Source organism: Macaca nemestrina, chromosome 19 (assembly GCF_043159975.1).
Source record: "Macaca nemestrina isolate mMacNem1 chromosome 19, mMacNem.hap1, whole genome shotgun sequence".
NCBI classification, from domain to species: Eukaryota; Metazoa; Chordata; class Mammalia; order Primates; family Cercopithecidae; genus Macaca; species Macaca nemestrina.
Window position 1 is genome coordinate 59,806,487 of NC_092143.1, and position 20,923 is coordinate 59,827,409.

General features: G+C 39.7%; 1 protein-coding gene across 3 annotated transcripts in view; it reads right to left on the reverse strand.

The window, feature by feature from the left end:
- Positions 1 to 1,275: 1,275 nt before the first annotated feature.
- LOC105498299 (meprin A subunit beta) overlaps positions 1,276 to 20,923 on the reverse strand; it is a 32,883-nt gene continuing 13,235 nt past the window's right edge. Inside the window, exons 6-15 of one of the 3 annotated variants that reach the window (XM_011770326.3) lie at positions 20,659 to 20,776; positions 19,318 to 19,496; positions 16,201 to 16,419; positions 15,404 to 15,556; positions 12,640 to 12,855; positions 9,800 to 10,243; positions 8,096 to 8,275; positions 6,242 to 6,368; positions 5,391 to 5,595; positions 1,276 to 3,094 (exon numbers count right to left, since the gene is read on the reverse strand). In XM_011770326.3, the coding sequence (XP_011768628.2) occupies positions 3,083 to 3,094; positions 5,391 to 5,595; positions 6,242 to 6,368; positions 8,096 to 8,275; positions 9,800 to 10,243; positions 12,640 to 12,855; positions 15,404 to 15,556; positions 16,201 to 16,419; positions 19,318 to 19,496; positions 20,659 to 20,776 (1,853 nt within the window). In that variant the 3' untranslated portion in view covers positions 1,276 to 3,082. Of the gene's footprint in view, positions 3,098 to 5,390; positions 5,596 to 6,241; positions 6,369 to 8,095; positions 8,276 to 9,799; positions 10,244 to 12,639; positions 12,856 to 15,403; positions 15,557 to 16,200; positions 16,420 to 19,317; positions 19,497 to 20,658; positions 20,777 to 20,923 lie in introns of all 3 variants that reach the window. The other 2 variants (XM_071085487.1, XM_011770316.3) reach the window with 2 other exon arrangements.

Consider the following 20,923-nt stretch of genomic DNA (forward strand, 5'->3'; position numbering starts at 1 on the left):
GATATTTTAGAAAAGGCAAAACTATGAAGACAGTAAGACTCAGTGGTTACCAGTGGTTGGTGGGGAGGGAAGGATGAATGGGCACAGCATAGAGGATTTTTAGGGAAGTGAAACTATTTTGTATGATACTACCATGGTGGATACACGTTATTATACACTTGTCAAACCTATAGATTGTACAACTCCAAGAATGAGCCTAATGCAAATGATGGACTTTTCAGTGAAATTGATGTGTCAATGAAGGTTCATCAGTTGTAGCAAATGTACCACTCTGGTGCAGGATGTTGATAGTTGGGGAGGCTGTGTATCTGTGGGAACAGAGGTATATGTACTTTTGTTCAGTTTCATTGTGTGTCTAAAACTGCTCTAAAAAATAAACTCTATTTTTAAAAAATCATGACAACACCAAGAACTAGAGAAAATGCAGAGAAACTGGATCATGCATCTATTGCAGGTGGGAATGCAAAAGGGTATAGTGCTCTGCAAATCATTTTGGTAGTTTATTTAAAAACTAACCATGCAATATCCCAGAGAAATGAAGACTCAAAAACTTGCACACAAACATTTATAACAGCTTTATTTGTAATAAACAAAAAGCTGGTAACAACCCAGATGTCCTTCAACAATGAATTATTCAACAACCTTTAGTCCATCCATATCATGGACAATACCAGTGAAAAGAAACAAACTGCTGATGGGCATGATAACCTGGATGAATCTGCAAAGAATTAAGTTGAGAGGGCAGAGGGAAGCAAATCCCAAAATGTGCCACACTGAATGGTTCTATTAATAGAATGTTTTAAAAATAACAAAATGATATAGAGAACATATTAACAGTTGCCGGAGGATAAACAGGAGGTGGGAGAAGAGAGAAATGGATGTGGCTCTATAAAGGCAACTTTAGGGATTCCTGTGGTGATGGAAATGTTCTGTGTCTTGATTGTATCAATGTCAATATCCTGATTATGCTATTGTAGTGTATATAGTTCTGCAAGATGTTACCATTAGGGGAAACTGAGTGAAGGGTAGATGGATCTCTCTGAATTATTTTTTATTACTGTGTGTGACTACAATTATCTCTAAATAAAATTTGAATTTAAAAAATTGAGTAAAGTGAGCCTGATGCTACAAGAAAGATGGGATTTATTGCCAATGATAAAATTTAATATTTCAAACAAAAGTTAAAATTTTGGAAAATTTGTTTCTGCCACCATGAGCATAACAATTTCCCAAGACTTAAATACTTATATATATATAAATAAAAAATTGGGGGGTTTTTAGTCATGTTTTTACTTATTTATTTTGACATGGAGTCTTACTCTGTCCACCAGGCTGGAGTACAGTGGTGCAATCACAGCTCACTGCAGCCTGACCTTCTGGGTCCAAGCAATCCTCATACCTCAGCCTCCCAAGTAGCTGGGACCACAAGCACGTGCCAACATGCCCAGATAATTTTTTTATATAGAGAGAGACAGAGTCTCCCTGTGTTGTCCAGGCTGGTCTTGAACTCCTGGACTAAAGTGATCCACCTGCCTCGGCCTCCCAAAATGCTGGGGCTACAAGCATGAAAGACTTTAAAATGAGATCAGTAGTGCAATTAACTAATGTTGTTTTCATACCGTATAATGAAATGTGTCAAATGTTGTAAGAGCTGTATAACTCAGTGAACCAATATTTTCTAAATTATCAATGCACAGTATTGCAAAATCAGACATAGCTGAAAGACTCAAAATACAAGATAGACTGATGGATTTTACAGGACAGAATACAAAAGTTCATTGATATGGTTTCGGATTTTGATTGCAACTAACCTTTAAGAAGTTACCATTGTCAACTTTTAACAAAATTATTTCAAAAGAATATTCATATTTACCTGAGAAAGCTATTCAAATATGCCTTCCTTTTCCAAGAACATATTTGTGTGAGGTTAGATTTTCTTCACATCCTTCAAACAAATTAATATATCACAACAGAATAAATGCAGAAGCATCTGTGAAAACTCAGCTGTCTTCTATTGAGCTAGGCATTAGAGATTTTCCCAGAAAATGTAAACCAATGCCCCTCTCTTTGCTAAATATTCTCGTGTTTTGAAAAATACAGCTATTTTTCATAAAAATATTTATGTTAGTATAGAAGGGGCTTATTTTTTGAGATTGATAAATACATTAAATTTTTCCTGGTTTGAATTTCTAATAAACACTTATTTAAATCAATGAGCTGCTTGTAAGCAAAATAGATCCTCGGTAATCTATTTGAGATCCTCAGTAATTTTTAAAATGTGAAGATTCCTGAATAATCTATTTGAGATCCTCAGTAATCTGTTTGAGATCCTCAGTAATTTTTAAAATGTGAAGATTCCTGAATAATCTATTTGAGATCCTCAGTAATTTTTAAAATGTGAAGATTCCTGAGTAATCTATTTGAGATCCTCAGTAATCTATTTGAGATCTTCAGTAATTTTTAAAATGTAAAGACTCCTGAGACCCAAAAACTTTGAGACTTGCCACTCAAAGAGTGAAAGGTTTTCTTGCTGATTATAGTCATTTGCTCAATCAAATTCTAAACCAAGCTCATGTACCATAGGGACTATATAAGAAAACAAGAGAGTAGCCGGTTGTGGAGAAGAATGTATATTAACAGAGAGTGGGGAGCTATCCCATTACCCTTCCCAATGCTGGGAAAGGATGGCACTGAAATTGCTGCAATTCCGCATGGAGGATCATTCCCACTGGGTGTTTCTAGTGGGTTTCTAAGGAATCACTTGTGAGGACACCACACGTGGCCCCCATATGGAAGGATCAGTAATTTGAAAAGCAATCTCTAACTGTTGCTCTCCCTTTTTTCTAGACAATATTATACTTTCAGAAGAGCCTGAATTGCTTTTCTCTCATTTAAAAGAAGGAAACACAAACAGTATTTCACCAAATTGACTTTGACCAAAATAGTGATTTATAGTATTTCCAGCTATTTACAGAAAAGATCCATTTTTAGAAGAATGAGGTGGTTGTAATATCTCTTAGGCGAATCCATGACGAAGAATCCTTTTTAATTTCATTTGCTGGCCGTATTGTCGAGTTAATCTTCAAAAAGCATGCTGCTAAAAGAGGAAAGAACAATTGATGATTTAATTTCTAAATTTAAAAACTGTTATTTAAATGAATCACAGGAAAACGATCTAGTCTTTAAATGAAGTCCCCATCAGTAGTCTCCTGGCCTCCCTCCTAGCTGGCAATGGCTCCTGCTCCTGGTCTCCATTTAGAGCCCTGGCTTTTTGAGCCCACATTATTCAGATGCTAAAACATTATGGTGAACACATACATTTGCCTCAGAAAAAAAGGTCATTCTGATTTAAGATCTAAACAACATCTGTGAGATCTGTTATCAGTGAATTAACTGTAGAAATGCCTAGCCTAAGATAATGTAAGTCAACTGCCTTGTCCTTGGGAATGTGTTTAAATGACCCAGACACAAAATAGTTCTGTTGTAATATTATGGAGTGTGTGTGTGTGCGTGTGTGTGTTTCCACTTACTATCCTTACCATGTCCCTGATACTCTCATGGTTTCCCCACTTTATTGACTTAGTTTCCTTCTGTCTCTTCTCTTTGGTTTTGTCACTTTTCTTTAACTCCTTCCAATTTTTACTTGCTAAGTTAGAGTCCTTATAACAGCTGTTACACTTCCCATTGTCAAGGAAATATCCTGGCAATCCCATCCACCCAGTTAACTTGTCCCCTCCTGCCCTGCCACTGCTCCACCTTCCATGCACCAACTTCTGGCTCATCCCAATGGCCCAGGAGACCGAACTTGCAGGCACAGCTGCCATCAGGTTGACATACCAGGCCAAGTATTTGCTGATTTTTCCCTTTTATTTTGAGTCATAAAATAAGCTGAAAGTTGTCTTAAAACAAAACAATCTGTTTATATTTTAAGCACTTTTGTAATAGTTTTGTGAGGTAATTGATCTATTGCCATATTATTAGCATTAAACATCTTCCTGATGTTGAGGAAATAGGACAACAGCCTACGATAATACAACGACTTCCTTTCAGTTCGTTATCATTGTCCAGGTTTTGACTGACTGGTCAAACATGTTTTTATTATTTTATATCTTGATATAAATAATAATATCTTGATACCCATCTGTCCCCTTTAAAAACTCAAAACTTTAAATATAGTATGTCTTGAATAATCGTTTTTCTTAAGAAAATGTACTCTTGCTTTAGCCAATTGCGGTATTTTTATTTTTGGAGATATTCTAATTGGGCATGTTTTCTGACTGGCTTCAGTAGCAATTTTCAGAGACTCCAATTGGAATGAACTAGAACTGGAAGAATTTTAGGGCTTCATTTTTAGGTAATGTTCAGATTTCATGCCACTTTCTCTGTGCTCCTTTGCGAGGAAGAATATGAATCGGCATGTAAAACTCTGTGCTCTACTGCTGGAGTATGTAGTGGATGCTAGGGCACTGCTGCTTGGTTCTGTCCTTTGAATGAAGGCTGTCATGCAAGAAATGCCCTCCCCCAAAGGCCGTTGCCTTGTCCAATTTTATGCCCCTCTTTGGGGGCAGCCCCATTCCAGCGATGGGAGTACAAAGGCCTGGCCCCCCTCCCTTGATTCAGGATGTGCCTAAGAAGGAATCATCCCCACTCCAGAGCTCCCTGGAGGATGGGCTAAGGCCTCAGCTGCAACCACATCACAGTCTAACCTCACCCTCTGCCCAGGCCAGCTCCCTCGGCCTATTATATGTGTTCCAGGAGCCCTCCCCAATCAACCTCCTGTGTACAAATATCCATCTCAGAGTCAGCTTCCCAAGGGACCCACTGGAAACAGGGTCGTTTCAGGAGTCTATTCACATTTTAGAGATTTTTTGAGGGAAGACTAAATCCTTTACTTGAAAACTTGCCTTAGAATTAGTTATTCCACGTGAAGCCAGAATGAACTGGAACCTTCTTTAATGCAAAAGCTTCCCCAAACATGCCTGCATCCCCCTCCTACGGGCCTCAGCTCAGCACCACTCTAAAGCCTTTAGAACAAAAACACTTGCAGGCCACCTCTCCACTTTACCAGGAAGGTTTGAACTTGCAGGCAAAATCAATTGTGCCTTTCAGGTCACAGACCACACCACACTCCAGGAAAAAAACCCCTACACACAACTGTACACAATGTTGTATACAATTCCAGGAGGATAATGAACCTCCATAAATCCCAATTTAAGAATTGTTGATTTACAGTGAAAGTAATAGGAACTTTTATAGTCTGAAATCAGTTGTCCCAGCATAGGAAGCAAAGAGAAGAAGGCAAGAACCAAAGTATGTCAAAAATGTCCTAGTTCCTCTCCATAAGATTTCACCAATAGGTTGTGAATAATCAAATATCAGCCTCAACTTACATTTTGCAGAGTCAGATTTGGTCCATTTGAGCTCATCCTTTCACGATATTTCTTCCTGGTACAATAGACACTGACAAGAGTGATGATGAGCATCAAGGCAAACACAGCGACAGTAGATGAAACGGCAATGACGATGGTGTCTTGGGTAGAGCCTCTCTTTTCACACCTTTCTCCCATGTACCACCAGTCTTCCCCTGACCGGCACCTGCACATTGAGAGTGTGACTCAGAGTTATGAGTTGATATGTAACTCCAGAAATCTTCACAGTTAAAGATGTGGATCACCTTTAGTCTATTTGATCACCAATAGGTCACTGCTATATGGAACTATTTTACCCACTCTGGACTGGAGAGAGACAAGCACCTAGAGCACAGGTGTAAGCAATGGAAAGAAAAAATGGAATTCCTCCTAATCTGATACTAAAACAGCATCTGCAAGTTAGGAAAGGCTGTTAGCACAGGTAATAGAGAAAGTTTAGTTCTCAGCGTCCCATGCCCACCACCCTCCAGCTTCACATCTTGGCCAAGGGCTCCTCAGAACGTCAGTATCTTCATCTAGGAAATGGAGGCAGCTACACTTAAAATGACTGGACTGTTGTGAGGACTTTTTCAGACAATTAGAATATAGTGTAATATTTTTTTCATAAAAAATTGTGTTGGCTATCACAAAGATAGTTTTTGTGGTTATCCAAAGCCCCAAAAGGAAGACAACACCACAAAAAATTCTATGAATGACTGTGAGATGGGAATCAACTGATTTCATTCATAAGAACTATCAAGTATTTAATCCTACATTATGGGAATAAAATTTCTAACCAAAGAATGGAGAGATCTCTTCCAAATGATCCTTACCTGCACTCAGCTTTGCCATCTCGAACAGTGCAGACACCATCATTTTCACAGGTGGTTTTTGAGCAGAGGTCTTGGACACTAGGGGTTGGTGTTGCCTGGATTTGCGTAGAGTTGAGGTGAGATATGTCTAGGAAGATGGGGAAGAGTGTGGATGGAAATCAGCTTTTGTTTAACAATCATTTGATCTTTAAGTTTCTTTTTCTTTTAATGTCTCTTTTTTCCTTTTTTCTTTCTTTCTTTCTTTTTTTTTTTTTTTTTTTTTTTTTTTTAGAGGTAGGATCTTGTATGTTGCCCAGGCTGGTCTTTGCTCCCGGGCTCAGACATTCTTTCCACTTCAGCCTCAGAGTCCTGGGATTGTAGGTGTGAGCCATCATGCCAAGCCCAATCTTAAGTTTCAAAATAGACAATGATCAGATTTTAGGCTTATGAGAAATTCAGGTAACCTTGAAGCACAGTCTAGCAACATTGATATAGGCAGCGAGATAAGAACTAGGCAAAGGGAAACTAGGCCAGCCTGCTGGGGCTCCAACTCAACCACATGCTGGCCTGGATTGTGGGAGCCCAGAAGGGTACAAGCCCCTGATGCCAACTTTCAAGAGACAGATAAGGAAACCAAAACTCAGAAATGTAAAGTAATTGAGGGCATTGCCCAAGGTCAGAGGTCTCTGGCTTGGTAGAGCAAGTTGGTGGAGACTTGGAGAAAGACACCAAGTGCCCTGACAAATAGTGTTATGCTCTCTGCAGTATGTTATTGCTTCTGGTTGAAATCGCTATGGTCAAAGAGAACTGATGCATATCTGATTTTTTTTCTCTGCTACATAAAATGTTTTCTCTCTTAACAAAAGTTATTTCTGAATAATTTCTCCAAGAGGTATCATCTAGATTTACTCTAATGGACACTGGAGTCAAATTTTTGTGGGTTTTAATTGCACCACCTTTCATCACAAACGACAATCTGATTTACTGAGACCCAAGTGGGTCTTTAATAGAAAATGAGTTAAAATCCTACCACATAAAAAATGAAAACCACCAGAATTGCTGCAAAATGTATTTATTGGCTGCAGGAGTAAGAAATTTAACATTAATCTAACAAGAGATTAATATCATTTCTGCCTATATATATATATATATATATATATGTGTGTGTGTATGTATATATGTATGCATGTATGTACATTTGAAACAGATAAGACACAGCCGTTTCCAGTCATTTCATGTGCTGATGTCATATTTTTATTTCGGGAATCCTAGAGTATAATTGTTCTATTTTAATTTATTTCTTTTTTTTTTTTTTTGAGACGGAGTCTCGCTCTGTCGCCTAGGCCGGAGTGCAGTGGCCGGATCTCGGCTCACTGCAAGCTCCACCTCCCGGGTTCACGCCATTCTCCTGCCTCAGCCTCCCGAGTAGCTGGGATTACAGGCGCCCACCACCTCGCCCGGCTAGTTTTTTGTATTTTTTAGTAGAGATGGGGTTTCACCGTGTTAGCCAGGATGGTCTCGATCTCCTGACCTCGTGATCCACCCATCTCGGCCTCCCAAAGTGCTGGGATTACAGGCTTGAGCCACCATGCCCGGCCTATTTTAATTTATTTCTAAAGAAATTTCCCAACCTAAAGATTTCCACTATAACTTCATGTGGTATTCATTAAATTCTTTATTCTGGAGTCCTTACTGTTTCAAATTAAATTATTTTCATGTTGTCAATAATTCATGTTCCCCTCACACCCCACTCATGCCCATTTCCCCCCACATCTCTACATAATACACCTAAAAATGGAATGCAGAAATAAACAGAAAATAATCAGTGGCCACAACAAAAAACTAGCTTATATAAAACTATTTTTATTGACATACCTTCCACTGTCAGTAGGATATAAACATCATCTCCTTTTATAAAATCTCTGCTTTTCAGCCTCTCATGGGTTATAAAGGCACTGGTTCCATAGCCACCACCTCTTCTAAACTGAGTTCCATTAGGGAAAACAGCCACTGCTCCCACTTTGGAAGGCCTGTCCCAAAAATAGCTTCCATTATCTGAAAAAGCAATTTATATTAATGGAGTGTGTTTATCATCATCGTAGCTTTTGGTGGTAGGAAAGAACAGGCAATGTGAAACACAATTAGGCTGGAGCTCAAAATAATTAAATGATGCTATTGGCCTGTGATGTATTCCCTGGCAAATCGCTGGGGCTTGTTCATTTATACTGTCCTAGAGGAAATGAAATTACCTGGCAGGGAGGACCACACTGTAGAATAAGAGTGGAGAGGTACCAGAAGTTTCCTAGGTGCCAGATATTCCTGGGAATATCATATCTCTACTTATTGAACGGTATAGAAACCCTCCTATCTATTAGAATAATTTCTTAGTAGCCTAAGGCTACTAAGAGAGTCCTTTTACAAAGTTACAGTTTGTCTAGTTAAAGCAATATATTGCTGAGAGACTTTTTAATATCAGCATAGAATGATTTATCTTATTAACTGAATTATCCACCTAACAAGCAAAGTGCTTCAGAAGTAGAAGACAAGAAGAAGTACTGCTTCTGGGAAAAGATAATGACCTACCCAGCCCTGAGCTGCTTTTAATGTCATTCAGGAAGAAACACTTTAGGAAAAAGTGAAAAAATTCTGAATGTCAAGTCCCTACAATTCCATTGGTGAATATTATTGTTTTCCTATGAGATTAAGTTGGATTTTTTCTATGCCAATTTGGTCCATGTTTTTCATATACAGAATTCACATTTGGCAAAAATATTCAGCTTGCCATAATTTCATTGTTTTCCTTTATGAGGGTCTCAGAAGCAAAGAGTTATTAAAATTAGAAGTGTGATCATTGCTTTCAGTGGGTTACTTCTTTTTGAGATGGGAAAGATGGGGAATGATGTCACGATTAGCAAATCCTCTGTAACTTTTTACTAAGAAATTATAATGTATTCTCACACCCTTCCCACCAACACTTGAATGCACCTGCTCAATACCTTCCTTCTGGTCAAAAACTACCCCCATTTCCAACGCTGAATTATTTTTGACATTCCCAGTGACGTGAACAAGGTAGCATGAGTTAGAAAAACCCAACATCTGAGGGCCTCTCCACTGCAGGCCTTTCCACAGCTTCCACACTTGACCTGTACTAATTCTCATAGTAAATCTGTGGAATGGTTACTACAGCCCTGGCTTTACAGTTGAGGACACTGGGGCCCTAAGAGATTATCTGCTCAAGGTCACATAGCTAATGAGAAGCAAACCTTGGACTTGAACTCAGGCATGTCAGACTCTAAAACCAACACTTCTTGCACAGAAGTGGAAATCTGAGGAGGGCCATCAATTCCCAGGAATACAGTCAGTATCTTCTTTATTTGTTGGAGTCCTTGCTGACATTTCTGATGAGCTCCTGTCTGAAAGACTCTGTCCACAATTCTTGAAACCTTTCTCCTAAATATCTTAAGATTTGGGACTCAAATTTCCCTAGGTAACTAACTGTGCAATCTCTCATTCCCAAAATTATCCATCCCTCCTAGAGCAATGATTGTTTATTAGCAATAAAGAAAATGAGTTACGAACTGGTGGTCATAAATGGGTCCGTAGTTATACTCCGCTGATTGGACATACGCTGTCGAATGTCAGGATTTTGATCCAAAAGTGTCATTGTGGCTTGTTGCCAAGGACATGGCCACTGTAATTGATCATCATTGGCTCCAGAGATCAAGTGGAAATATATCCCTGCATTAGTCACATGGGTTAGATTTAAGTAAATCTGAAAGGCATAACCTTTAGAAGAGTAAAATGGAGGGCTATACAAAGTTCCATTTGGGCTGCCAATGAACTGTGTGAAATTCCTTATATGCCAGATATGATGAGGGCACCGTGTTTCCGAAAGATTGATGTCATCAATAGACAGACCACCCAGTGATGTGCCAGAGCCTTTGCGTCCTTCAAACACCACTCTAAACTTCTTGGTCACTTTCAATGTTACATGATAAAGTTGCCAGCTCCCAATGGGTATTTCTGCAAAAGAGTTATTATTATTTCAAAGACAAAGAAGTTTAAATTATGTACATGTCAACATTAGATTTCTAGCTTTCTTAGACAAAGGATCATCCAAAACTGATTTATTTCTATGGGTCAGAAGTATGGTTTTGCCAAAGCTCCAGCCTAGAATTATTTACTTAAAGGTGCTTCTATGGGGTCACACTGTTCTCTGGAATAGCTGAATATTTGTCTAGCTGTTTCTCAAATAGATCACCCTTTCCTAGAGATCAGAGAGCAAATAACAACATCTAGCTCATGAGTACTTCATGCCCTACCTATGAGTTACCTGGCATTCTCCATTGTTAAACAGCCAGCAAGCCCAATACTCGTAATACTTCTACCCAAGATTCCTGTAATACTCAGGCAAAGCCTTCTTTAATATATTTATGGTTTGATTGGAATACTTCCCTCACATACAAAATCTTCAATCAACCTTTTGGTAATATTAAACAAAATCCACCAAACCCTGGAAAGCCCACATCCCGCAATCTACTCTTTAGATTACTTCCCAGTGACTCAGCATTGTAAGTATTTATCTGATATTTGGTACCACCTTCTTTCTTTCCAACCTGCACTCCCTCCCCAACTATTAGCCCATAACCCTCGCTAGCAGCACATGATATGCCATTTTGTCTGATTTTCTTATATCACATACTCAAATAAGAAGCAGTATACTAAATAATCTGCAGAAACCCCCAGATGGACAGCAGCTGAGAAATTCATGTCAAACTAGTGGTTAACACAAAGTCTTAAAACAAAAATATGTTGGTGCTTAATGTGAAACACAGCTACTTGAGAATAAGTTAGACATACCCAAATGACAGAAAATAAGGAAGTTTCTTAAGTGCCTTTTTGTGTTATTGTGTATCAATGACACACCCACAGATTGCTAATAGAAAGGATCCCCCTTCCAATCCTGGACAATTATATATATTATAGATACATTATATCAATATTTATATTAATTTATATATTAATACATAATATATAATATTTATAGTAACATATGGCTTATATATAAGACTTTTATATATTTAATATATAATACATATTATATATAATTATACTTTATATTTTATTTTGTTACATGAATAATATATATGTATAATATGTGTATATTCTTAGTGAGCTTAAAAACCTCACTGCTTATAGGTGTTCACAAAGAAAAATATCACCTGTATTTCAGATTGTTTCTCCTTGTTAAACACAGGAGGAAAATGGCATACTATATTGCATAATATGGATCCAATTGTGGAACAAATTGAATTACTCAATTCATTCAAGCCAGGAGATGATTAAGTGGAATAGACAGTAATATATCTGCCAGCCCACAGCCCCTCCCTTTCTCAGTCACCCCCTTAACCATCTACTTGCATAGGTGCTCAACATGGCTCTCCTCTCCGACATATTGTTGGTAAGAAGGGTGGGTACTCACTTCCCACTCAGGAATTGCTCCAGAGGCTGTGTTTGACTGAAGTCATAAGCATCCCAGTTCTTCACTGGGATTTATTTTCTAAGCTTTATATTAGAGGAAGAGTCCTTTTTCCAGACTGATAGCAAATTTGGTCAAATGTAAGCTGGGAAGTGAAACAACCAAAGTACCAGTCCTATAAAGAAAGCCATTCTGAGGTAAAACAAGAGGTGCCCAGCAATGTTCAGAGACAGAGCTATTAAAAATTCCCCCTCAAGCCGGTGTCTCCCTCATCTGTCCCACAGGCTGTAACTACCCTTCAGCCAGGAACCTGTCCTATTTTGCCTAAGCTAGTTCGCATCGTATTTTCAGGTATTTTATTTTATTTTATTTTATCTATTTTTTCAGAGATAGAGTCTTGCTCTGTCGCACAGGCTGGAGTGCAGTGGCGTGATCTCAGCTCATTGCCACCTCCGCCTCCCGGGTTCAAGCAATTCTCCTTCCTCAGCTTCCCAAATAGCTGGGACTACAGGCGTGTGCCACCACTCCCAGCTAATTTATGTATTTTTTCAGTAGAGACAAGGTTTCACTATATATTGACCAGTATGGTCTCGAACTCATGACCTCAGGTGATCCGACTGCCTTGGCCTCCCAAAGTGCTGGAATTACAGCTGTGAGCCACTGCACCCGGCTTTGTATTTTTATTATTTGCCAAGAACTGACCTCCATAGTGCCAGAGACTGATCTACAGTTTCTTAAGTGAGTGTCACATAACAGAGCACTCAGAAAGAGTCTTCATTCTAGCTTCCTTGCCACCACTTAAAACAAGAAGAATCTAGTTCTTAGTTGAAGGGTAGTGACTCAGTAGCCCCTGCCCTATTGTAAATTGTTGCATTAACTAAAGAAAAGACCTAAGATTGCCTCAGTTTGAATCCAAACAATAAGAATGTTGACATTGTACCTTTTATTTCTTCCACAAGGGTTAAATTGCCATCCACATTGTCTGTAGAATACTCCCTGATGTAGATGTTCAGTTGATCACTTTCACTGCCACTGTTATATAAGTAAAATTGCAAGCACTGAAATCCTCTTTTAGGGTACAGCGTTCTACTTTCCAGCACTGCTGTGGCCCCCACATTTACAGAGCTGCTATCGAAATGCATGAAGAAACCAGAACCTGTTAAAGAAAAGCAGAATTGAGAGAAAACAGATACTGGGTATGGAAATGTGTGTTTGTTAATAGTGGTGCTAGATTCTTTACACGAGGCGTAAGTAACATCCATATATAAATCGCCAGGGAGAAACGACAGAAGCCTAAGCTACATATCTGGCACTTGCAAAAGCTAGCAGATTGACATAACAGTATAAAACTCAAACTTCTCTATTATTTATAAGACGTTTACTTACAATAGTAGTTTTCCGTGGGCACTAATCCTTGCTTATCTTCGTTTGTTATGAGCTATAAAGATACAGCAAGTTTAAGTATCAAATGCTAATTTTTTAAAAATCCACTGTAAGGCTGCAGGTCAAGACCAAACAGCAGGGCTAAAAGGTAGAGTCTACACAGGACACCTTTCAAGTGTCTGCAACCCTGGTCCAGCTCCAAGTGGGAAGAGCTACCACTGGAAAAAGATGCTACAGAGGGTTGTTCCCCTCTAAGAATATGAAAAAGGAAAATGGAAATTAAGTCAAAAGGAGGGTTTGAAACTTGGGTGGGTAGAGAGTTGTAGCATCTGTGTCTCCCAAGGCTAATTCAGCGTCAACTTCTAGGTCTTTCTGGAGAGGTGAACACACAATGCGGACAGGAGCGAGAGCCCAGCCAGGAAACCAGGGCCTTGGCTGCCCCCTTTTTTTAAAAAAACACTTTCTAACTTCTTTGGCTTCAAACTGTCACAAAAAAAGAAGGAAGAATAAAAGAAAAGAAAGAAAGAAATTCAACTCTCAGAAGATACTGTAACTACAGCAACCATCTGGGGAGATTCACATTTTAATATTTTTTAAATGATATTTGTAATGAAAAAATAGAGAATAACTGAACCTGATAATTTCAGAGGTACCTCCCAGTTCTCTGCTTTCATTATCTGCAATACTTAATCTTCCAAGCCATCTCTAAAGAAGGCAGAGCTAGTGATTCTGGTTTGAATGTATATATATTTTGTTTCCTTTTTTTTTTTTTTTTTTTTTTTGAGGCAATGTCTTACTCCATTGTCCAGGCTAGAATGCAATGGTACTATCTCAGCTCACTACAACCTCTGCCTCCCGGGTTCAAGTGATTCTCCTGCCTCAGTCCTGCAACTAGCTGGCATGCGCCACCACACCCAGCTAATTTTTGCATATTTAGTAGAGACGGGGTCTTACCATGTTGGCCCAGCTGGTCTCAAACTCCCAACCTCAGGTGATCTGCCCACCTTGGCCTCCCAAAGGCCTGAGATTACAGGCATGAGCCACTGCACCCGGCCCAATTTTCTTTATCTTATTTCAAGTATTTGCTTAGTTTCCACTATATGCAGGGAATTGTGTTGGGCATTTAAATATGGTTCTAGGAGCAGGCAATTTCTGAAAGACACAACGTTAGGGAACCTTTCCCTTACTACAGAAATTAGCTTTCAAAAACAGAAAAAAGTGAGAGCTGCCTGGTCTGGATTCTTCTTCCTTTCCTCCCTCCCTCCCTATCTACTTTCCTCTGGTCTGAGGAGGACCACTATCCGCTATCCAAATATGCATTTAAAAAGAAAAATAGGGCCGGGCGCGGTGGCTCACGCCTGTAATCCCAGCACTTTGGGAGGCCGAGGCGGGCGGATCACAAGGTCAGGAGATCGAGACCACGGTGAAACCCCGTCTCTACTAAAAATTACAAAAAATTAGCCGGGCGCGGTTGTGGGCGCCTGTAGTCCCAGCTACTCGGGAGGCTGAGGCAGGAGAATGGCGTGAACCCGGGAGGCGGAGCTTGCAGTGAGCCGAGATCGCGCCACTGCACTCCAGCCTGGGCTGGGCGACAGAGCAAGACTCCGTCTCAAAAAAAAATAAAATAAAATAAAAAAATAAAAAATAAAAAAATAAAAAGAAAAATAAAAGGAAAAGCACCTTTTTGCCATTGAAGGCCTCCAATTCCTGCCTAGATCATCTAAGCTATTATTATTAAGCACTGGCCCTAAGTTCTGAAGTCTAGTTTTACATATTTGTTGCCAGAATAAGCAAATAAGTAAAAATGTGGTCCTTGTAGCCAAATAGCTACTTAAGGCAAAACAAAATGAAAATGGAAAAGGATATGCATCTGAAGAAAATTAAATAAATGGTGCTTTTTAGATATTTTTGTAACAGGAGCATATAATCACATCCAGCTACAGTTCTGAAACAATAGTTCACAGCCTAGTGCTATCCATTGGGAAGAGTCTCTTGTATTCTGCAAACTTCTAGAAAACAATAGTACTGCCCCTGAGATAAAAGGCCTTGCAGGAGGCCCACTCTGGTATGCTCTCCTATGGGAACGCACTGGTAGAGGCATCACAGAGCCCAGCTCTGACTTGTAGAAAGAAAAATAAATGCAGAAGGAAAAGCAATTAACAATGTCTTTATCAGGTGCAAGACCTACTTCTCAGTAGTCACCTAATGAATAATCATTAATTAATCTGATAGAAATTAGAGATAAAATCCCAGTCTTTCATAGAGAAGAACGTGGCTGTAGCCACTGGGTATACAATCTAGGAGTATCCCACTCCTGTTACCTTGGCACTGGCCCATGTTGGAGTGATCATTCTCTGGCCCCCTGGGAACCTGTGAAACCCGTTGCCAGTCAGCATTATCTCCTGAACTTTGGATCATGCCACACACATTTTCCAATTCAAAACTGCACGAGTCCATAAAACTCAAGGAAGAGGCTACAAAAGCAAAAAACAATTATTGACACTCATACAACATGATAATCTAAGTAAGAAAAACTGAACTTATTACAGTATTAGAAATGCCAGGTTGGTATTACAGGGAACACCTGACTGATTCTGGGTGATGGTGGCTCAAAGATCCCTCTTCATTTGCAGAACCCCTACAAAGAAGGTAATGAATTCTGCACATCTGAATAAGCTCTCTGCCCCATCTTTTTTAAAAAAATTATCTAATTTGTAGAAATCTGAGTCTACACTCCCCTAGTTATTCGAATCATTAAGCCACAATCCAGTTTATTTGATCCCATTCATATTACAACTAGACATATCATTCTAGCTAAAAGGAAGTGTGAGTATCAGTCTTACCCATGTTTGAATTAGTAACAGCTTTTAAAACCTGCCTGAGGCATATTCCTACAGGACCCAATTTGTTTTTAGATCTCAACACCAGACGTGGTGAAAAGAAAAATGCTGCTTCCAAGGTGTAGATTGAGATCTGAGTACTATTCTGTTTACTTCCTGAATATCAAGTCTCCATAATCTCAGAAACCCCACCGGTGCTCGACGAAATGGCACAGACCATCATTTTTTCCTACATAACAGAGGGAAATACAAGTCATTTCAAAGAACCTGTCACATACAGCAGTTATACAGTCGATTCAACTTTAGGAGATCAGAGTCACTGAAATCCATTCGTTGGCCAATCACATCCTCGAAGTCTGAGATTCTTGTGACAATTGTCGGCTCTGTTCCGTTTTGGAATGCAGTTTTACTGTAGTGCATTACTGAAGTGTAATCATAGGGAACGTTCAGGGAATCTGATACGCTGTCACTATAGGTGTTAAAATTGTGTTCTCTGCCTAAAGGATAAATAAAAAATCTTTACTTGATGTTCAGAAAATTCAGCTTATCTTACTCCAAATACTGCTCACTTAGAAATGGAGAATATAATAAACTCAAACAATTTTTGCTACAACTAACAACAGTTTCATTATTCCCATCTTACAATATAACATTCAAACTTAGAACTGTAATACAAGCAGTGACACTGAACATATCTAAGGTTCTATTGCAGCCCATAGTTAGGACACTGGCATTTAGTCTAAGGCTGTAAAAACTGCTGGTGGAAAGGAGGATTCTAAAAAGTGTTGCTAACCAGCCGGGGCAACAAAGTGAGACCTCATCTCTAATAAATATTTTAAGCCCAGGCGTGGTGGCTCACGCCTGTAATCCCAGCACTTTAGGAGGCCAAGGCAGGCTGATCATAAGGTCAGGAGTTCAAGACCAGCCTGGCCAACATGGTGAAACCCCGTATCTACTAAAAATACAAAAATTAGCCTGGCGTGTTGGTGCGTGCCTGTAATCCCAGTTACTTGGGAGGCAGAGGCAGGAGAATTGCTTGAACCCAGGAGGCGGAGGTTGCAGTGAGCTGAGACTGCACCACTGCACTCCAGCCTAGGTGACAGAATGAGACTCCATCTCAAAATAAAATAAAATAAAATAAAATAAATATTTTAAAAATTAGCCAGGCGTGGTGGTGCATGCTTGTAGTACCAGCTACTCAGGAGGCTGAGGTGGGAGGATTGCCTGAGCCTGGGAAGTCGAGGCTGCAGTGAGCTGTGATCACGCCACTGCACTCCAGCCTGGGTGATAGAGTAAGACCCTGTCTCAAACAACAACAACAAAAAGTGTTGTTGAACTACTCAGGGCATTGGCCAGCAGTGATGGCAGGCTGAGGACATCCACCGTAGATGGAGATGGAAGTAAGAAGACTTTGAAGGGATGGTGAGATGAAACCTGGGAATGATAACTTTCTAGTTATCCTACAAAGAAGTCATTAGAAAGCGTTGACATGCGGTTATTGACTAACCATAATTCATGGTTACTAGAATATGTGTAGATGTATTTAAAGCATGATGAACCAGCCTGGCCAACATGTTGAAACCCCATCTCTACTAAAAATACAAAAAGTAACCAGCTGTGGTGGCGGGCGCCTGTAATCCCAGCTACTCGGGAGGCTGAGGCAGGAGAATCACTTGAACCCAGGAGGCGGAAGTTGCAGTGAGCCAAGATCATACCACTGTACTCCAGCCTGGGCAACAGAGCAAGATTCTGTCTCAAAATAAATAAATAAGTAAAGCACGATGACTATAGTTAATAATAATGTAGTGTATATTTCAAAATTGCTAAAAGAATAAATCTCAAATGTCTCACCACAGAAATGATAAGTGAGGTGATGGCTATGTTAAGCAGCTTGTTTTAGTCATTCCACATTGTGTACACTTGTCAAAATATCACTGTACCCCATAAGTATTTACAATTATGATTTGTCAGTTTAAAATAATAATAAAAAACAAAAATGAATCTATTTAGAGAAGATATCAGGCTGTTTAGCATTATACCAATGGGCAACTGATTCCAACTTGAAATGGAATGATTCTGTGGACACATTGAGGTGGTTCTAATCTCCAAAACATAAAGATGTGTTATCAAATGTGGGCAGAAGTTTTGATCAAAAATAAGACTTTGGGAATCCTAAAGAGTATGGCTGTGGATTAAAGCTAAACACTGCTGTTTCTCTAGAAATCTTTTAGTTTGCTGCTATGCCTGACCCCATTTGAGATAAGCAGAGGTGGGGGATGAAGAGCAAGATCTATGATTTCAAGAAGTGTGGTGTCAGGGGGCCTTGTGTAGGGCACTCCTCACAGTGCCCCAGACATAATAGCAATGCCCTTTCCTCTGTCTCGCCCCGCACAGGCAGGACAGATGAGGAAGCTGAGTGTCACTGTGGAATGTGGAAAACATGAGCTCTAGTCAGACATGGTTATTAAGACTTTGTGACTTTGAACACAGAATCACAAACAGTTCATGCTACTCAACTATTACTGAAAATTGTTCCATCAAACAATAAATCCAAATACTCTACAAGCTACTCTGCAAAAAGAAAAAAAGACCATGATCAAATCATTTTGTAAATCACTTTTCTTAGAGATTTACAATTCCTGTCAACCTAATAAAGACTCAGAGCAGTATAGTGGGATAAATAAGTCTAATTTCTTTTAACCTAGGTGCTATGGCTTGAATATGTCCCCCCCCAAAAGCATGTATTGGAAACCTAATCCCCACTGCAACAGTGTTGGGAGGTGAGGCCTAATGAGAGGTAATTAGGGCATGAGGGCTCTGTCTTATAAATCGATTAATCCCATTGCTGCAGGAGTAGGTTTGCTACTGCAGGGGTGGATTCCTTGTAAAAGGACAGATTTGGCCCTGTTTTTTCTGACTCTCCCTTGCCCTTCTGCCCTCTGCCATGGTATGCGACACAGCAAGAAGGCCCTCATCAAATGCCCACCCCTTGATTTTGGACTTTCCAGCTACCAGAACAATGAGGAATAAATTTCAGTTCTTTATAAATTACCCAGTCTGTGGTGTTTTGTTATAGCAGCGCAAGATGGACTAAGACTTGGGGATTTGCTAAACTAATTTGGGCACAGACTCCATTCCACGTAATACTCAGGAACATATTGTGGGACTGAATGTGCTTTAAAACCACAAACCCAGTTTCTAAGAGCATATCTAGCTCATATGGGTTCTGGAATACCAGTGTTCCAATAACTCAGAATGAGTTTGAGCTGAATGAATTAAGACATCAAAACATCAAAGTTTTAAAATTATTAACAGTTGCCACAGATGACAAGAGAGGACACATGCTTAGAAATTCAGTCCTTGACTAAAAACATAGGAAAATAAGAGAAATGTACCTGACAGAATTCTGTCCCACATTATCCTGACATAGTCATCCCGGTCAGAACGCGACTGCTCATGCCAGAATCCCAGAGCGTGGAGGAACTCGTGTTGAACCGTTGCTATTCGGTCACAGTTTGCCCCGATGGAAAGTTCTTGCTTCCCAGCCCGCCTATTTCCCACTGAAGACCAGCAGCTTATAGGAGAGTTTACAAGAAAGGGGGAAGGGGATGTTACAATCTGAGGTCTTAGGGCAGAGTCTCCACTGCCTAGTCCACCTCATTACCCACCTAAATCCTTTGCTGTTACATCTGAACACTGTGCATTTCTCTCATAACCCAGGTGATATAGTTTGGACAATTGTCCCTACTCACATCTCATGTTGAAATGTAATTCCCAATGCTGGAAGTGGAACCTCATGGGAGGTATTTGAGTCATGGGACAAACCCCTCATGGCTTGGTGCTGTCTTTGCAATAGTGAATTTTCATGAGATTTGGTCATTTAAAAGTGTGTAGCACCTCCCCCTCCCCACTCTTTCTCTGGCTCCTGCTTTTGCCATGTGACATGCCTGCTCCACCTTCACCTTCCACCATGATTGTAAGTTTGCACAGGCCTCCCCAGAAGCTGAGCAGATGTCAGCACCATGCTTCCTATAAAGCCTGCAGAACTGTGAGCCAGTTAAACCTCTTTTCTGTATAAATTACCGAGTCTCTGGTATTTCTGTACAGCAATGCAAGAACAGCCTAATATACCAGGTATTGTATAATATTAAAAAACCTTGTAGACCAGGTGATCTTTAAAGAACTTGCCCTAACGCCAGATATTACATAGGAGCAAATCATCCCCAAGGTGGTCCAGACCTGGTTTTTCCTGTGAATTTCAAAGTCTTTGAGATCCTCCTTGGTATGCCTGTGCCCATTAAACAAGGACTTTACAGGGACAGCAATCACTCAGAATTGCTGAGCTCAAGACAAATAATACTGTCGCCTTCTTAACTCAAGAAATAAGAGTGGTTGGGTTAAAATAAGCTTAAATACAGACATGGACACGCATAAATACACATTTTTTTACTTGAAAGGGATAAAGAGTATGTAAATTACAAACGGCCTGAAATTCACAAGGTTGTGGGTCTGATGGCATGCAATCCCATCCACTTTGTCTAAAGGTGGTTACATGTATGGGAATATAACTTCTATGTCTACGAAAACTAGATCCAGTTGTTTTTTACTCTCCAGCAACTAGCAAGAAAGTCCCCACCCCTTCCTAAAGATCAGAGCCTAGGACGATTGCTGTAATGTAACGTCCCAGGCACTAGAGTTCTCCTTAGATGCCTTGGAAGACTAAGTCTTCAACTTACCCACTGCCCTTGATCACTGATATATAGTTTGTTTCTCCAGCCCAAGGCTTAAAGTCAATACAGGTTTTTAGGCGATAACGTTCAAATGCATTGAGGATAACTCCCTTAGCATTCATTTCTGAAGGAAGAAAACAAACAAAAATATACTTATTAAAACAATCACCATTGAAAAATCTACCATGGAAGCAGGCCATTGTAATGTATTGCTTATCATGAGTTAGTCTCTTCATGAATGTTGAGTCTTTTATTTTTACAAAAATGAGAA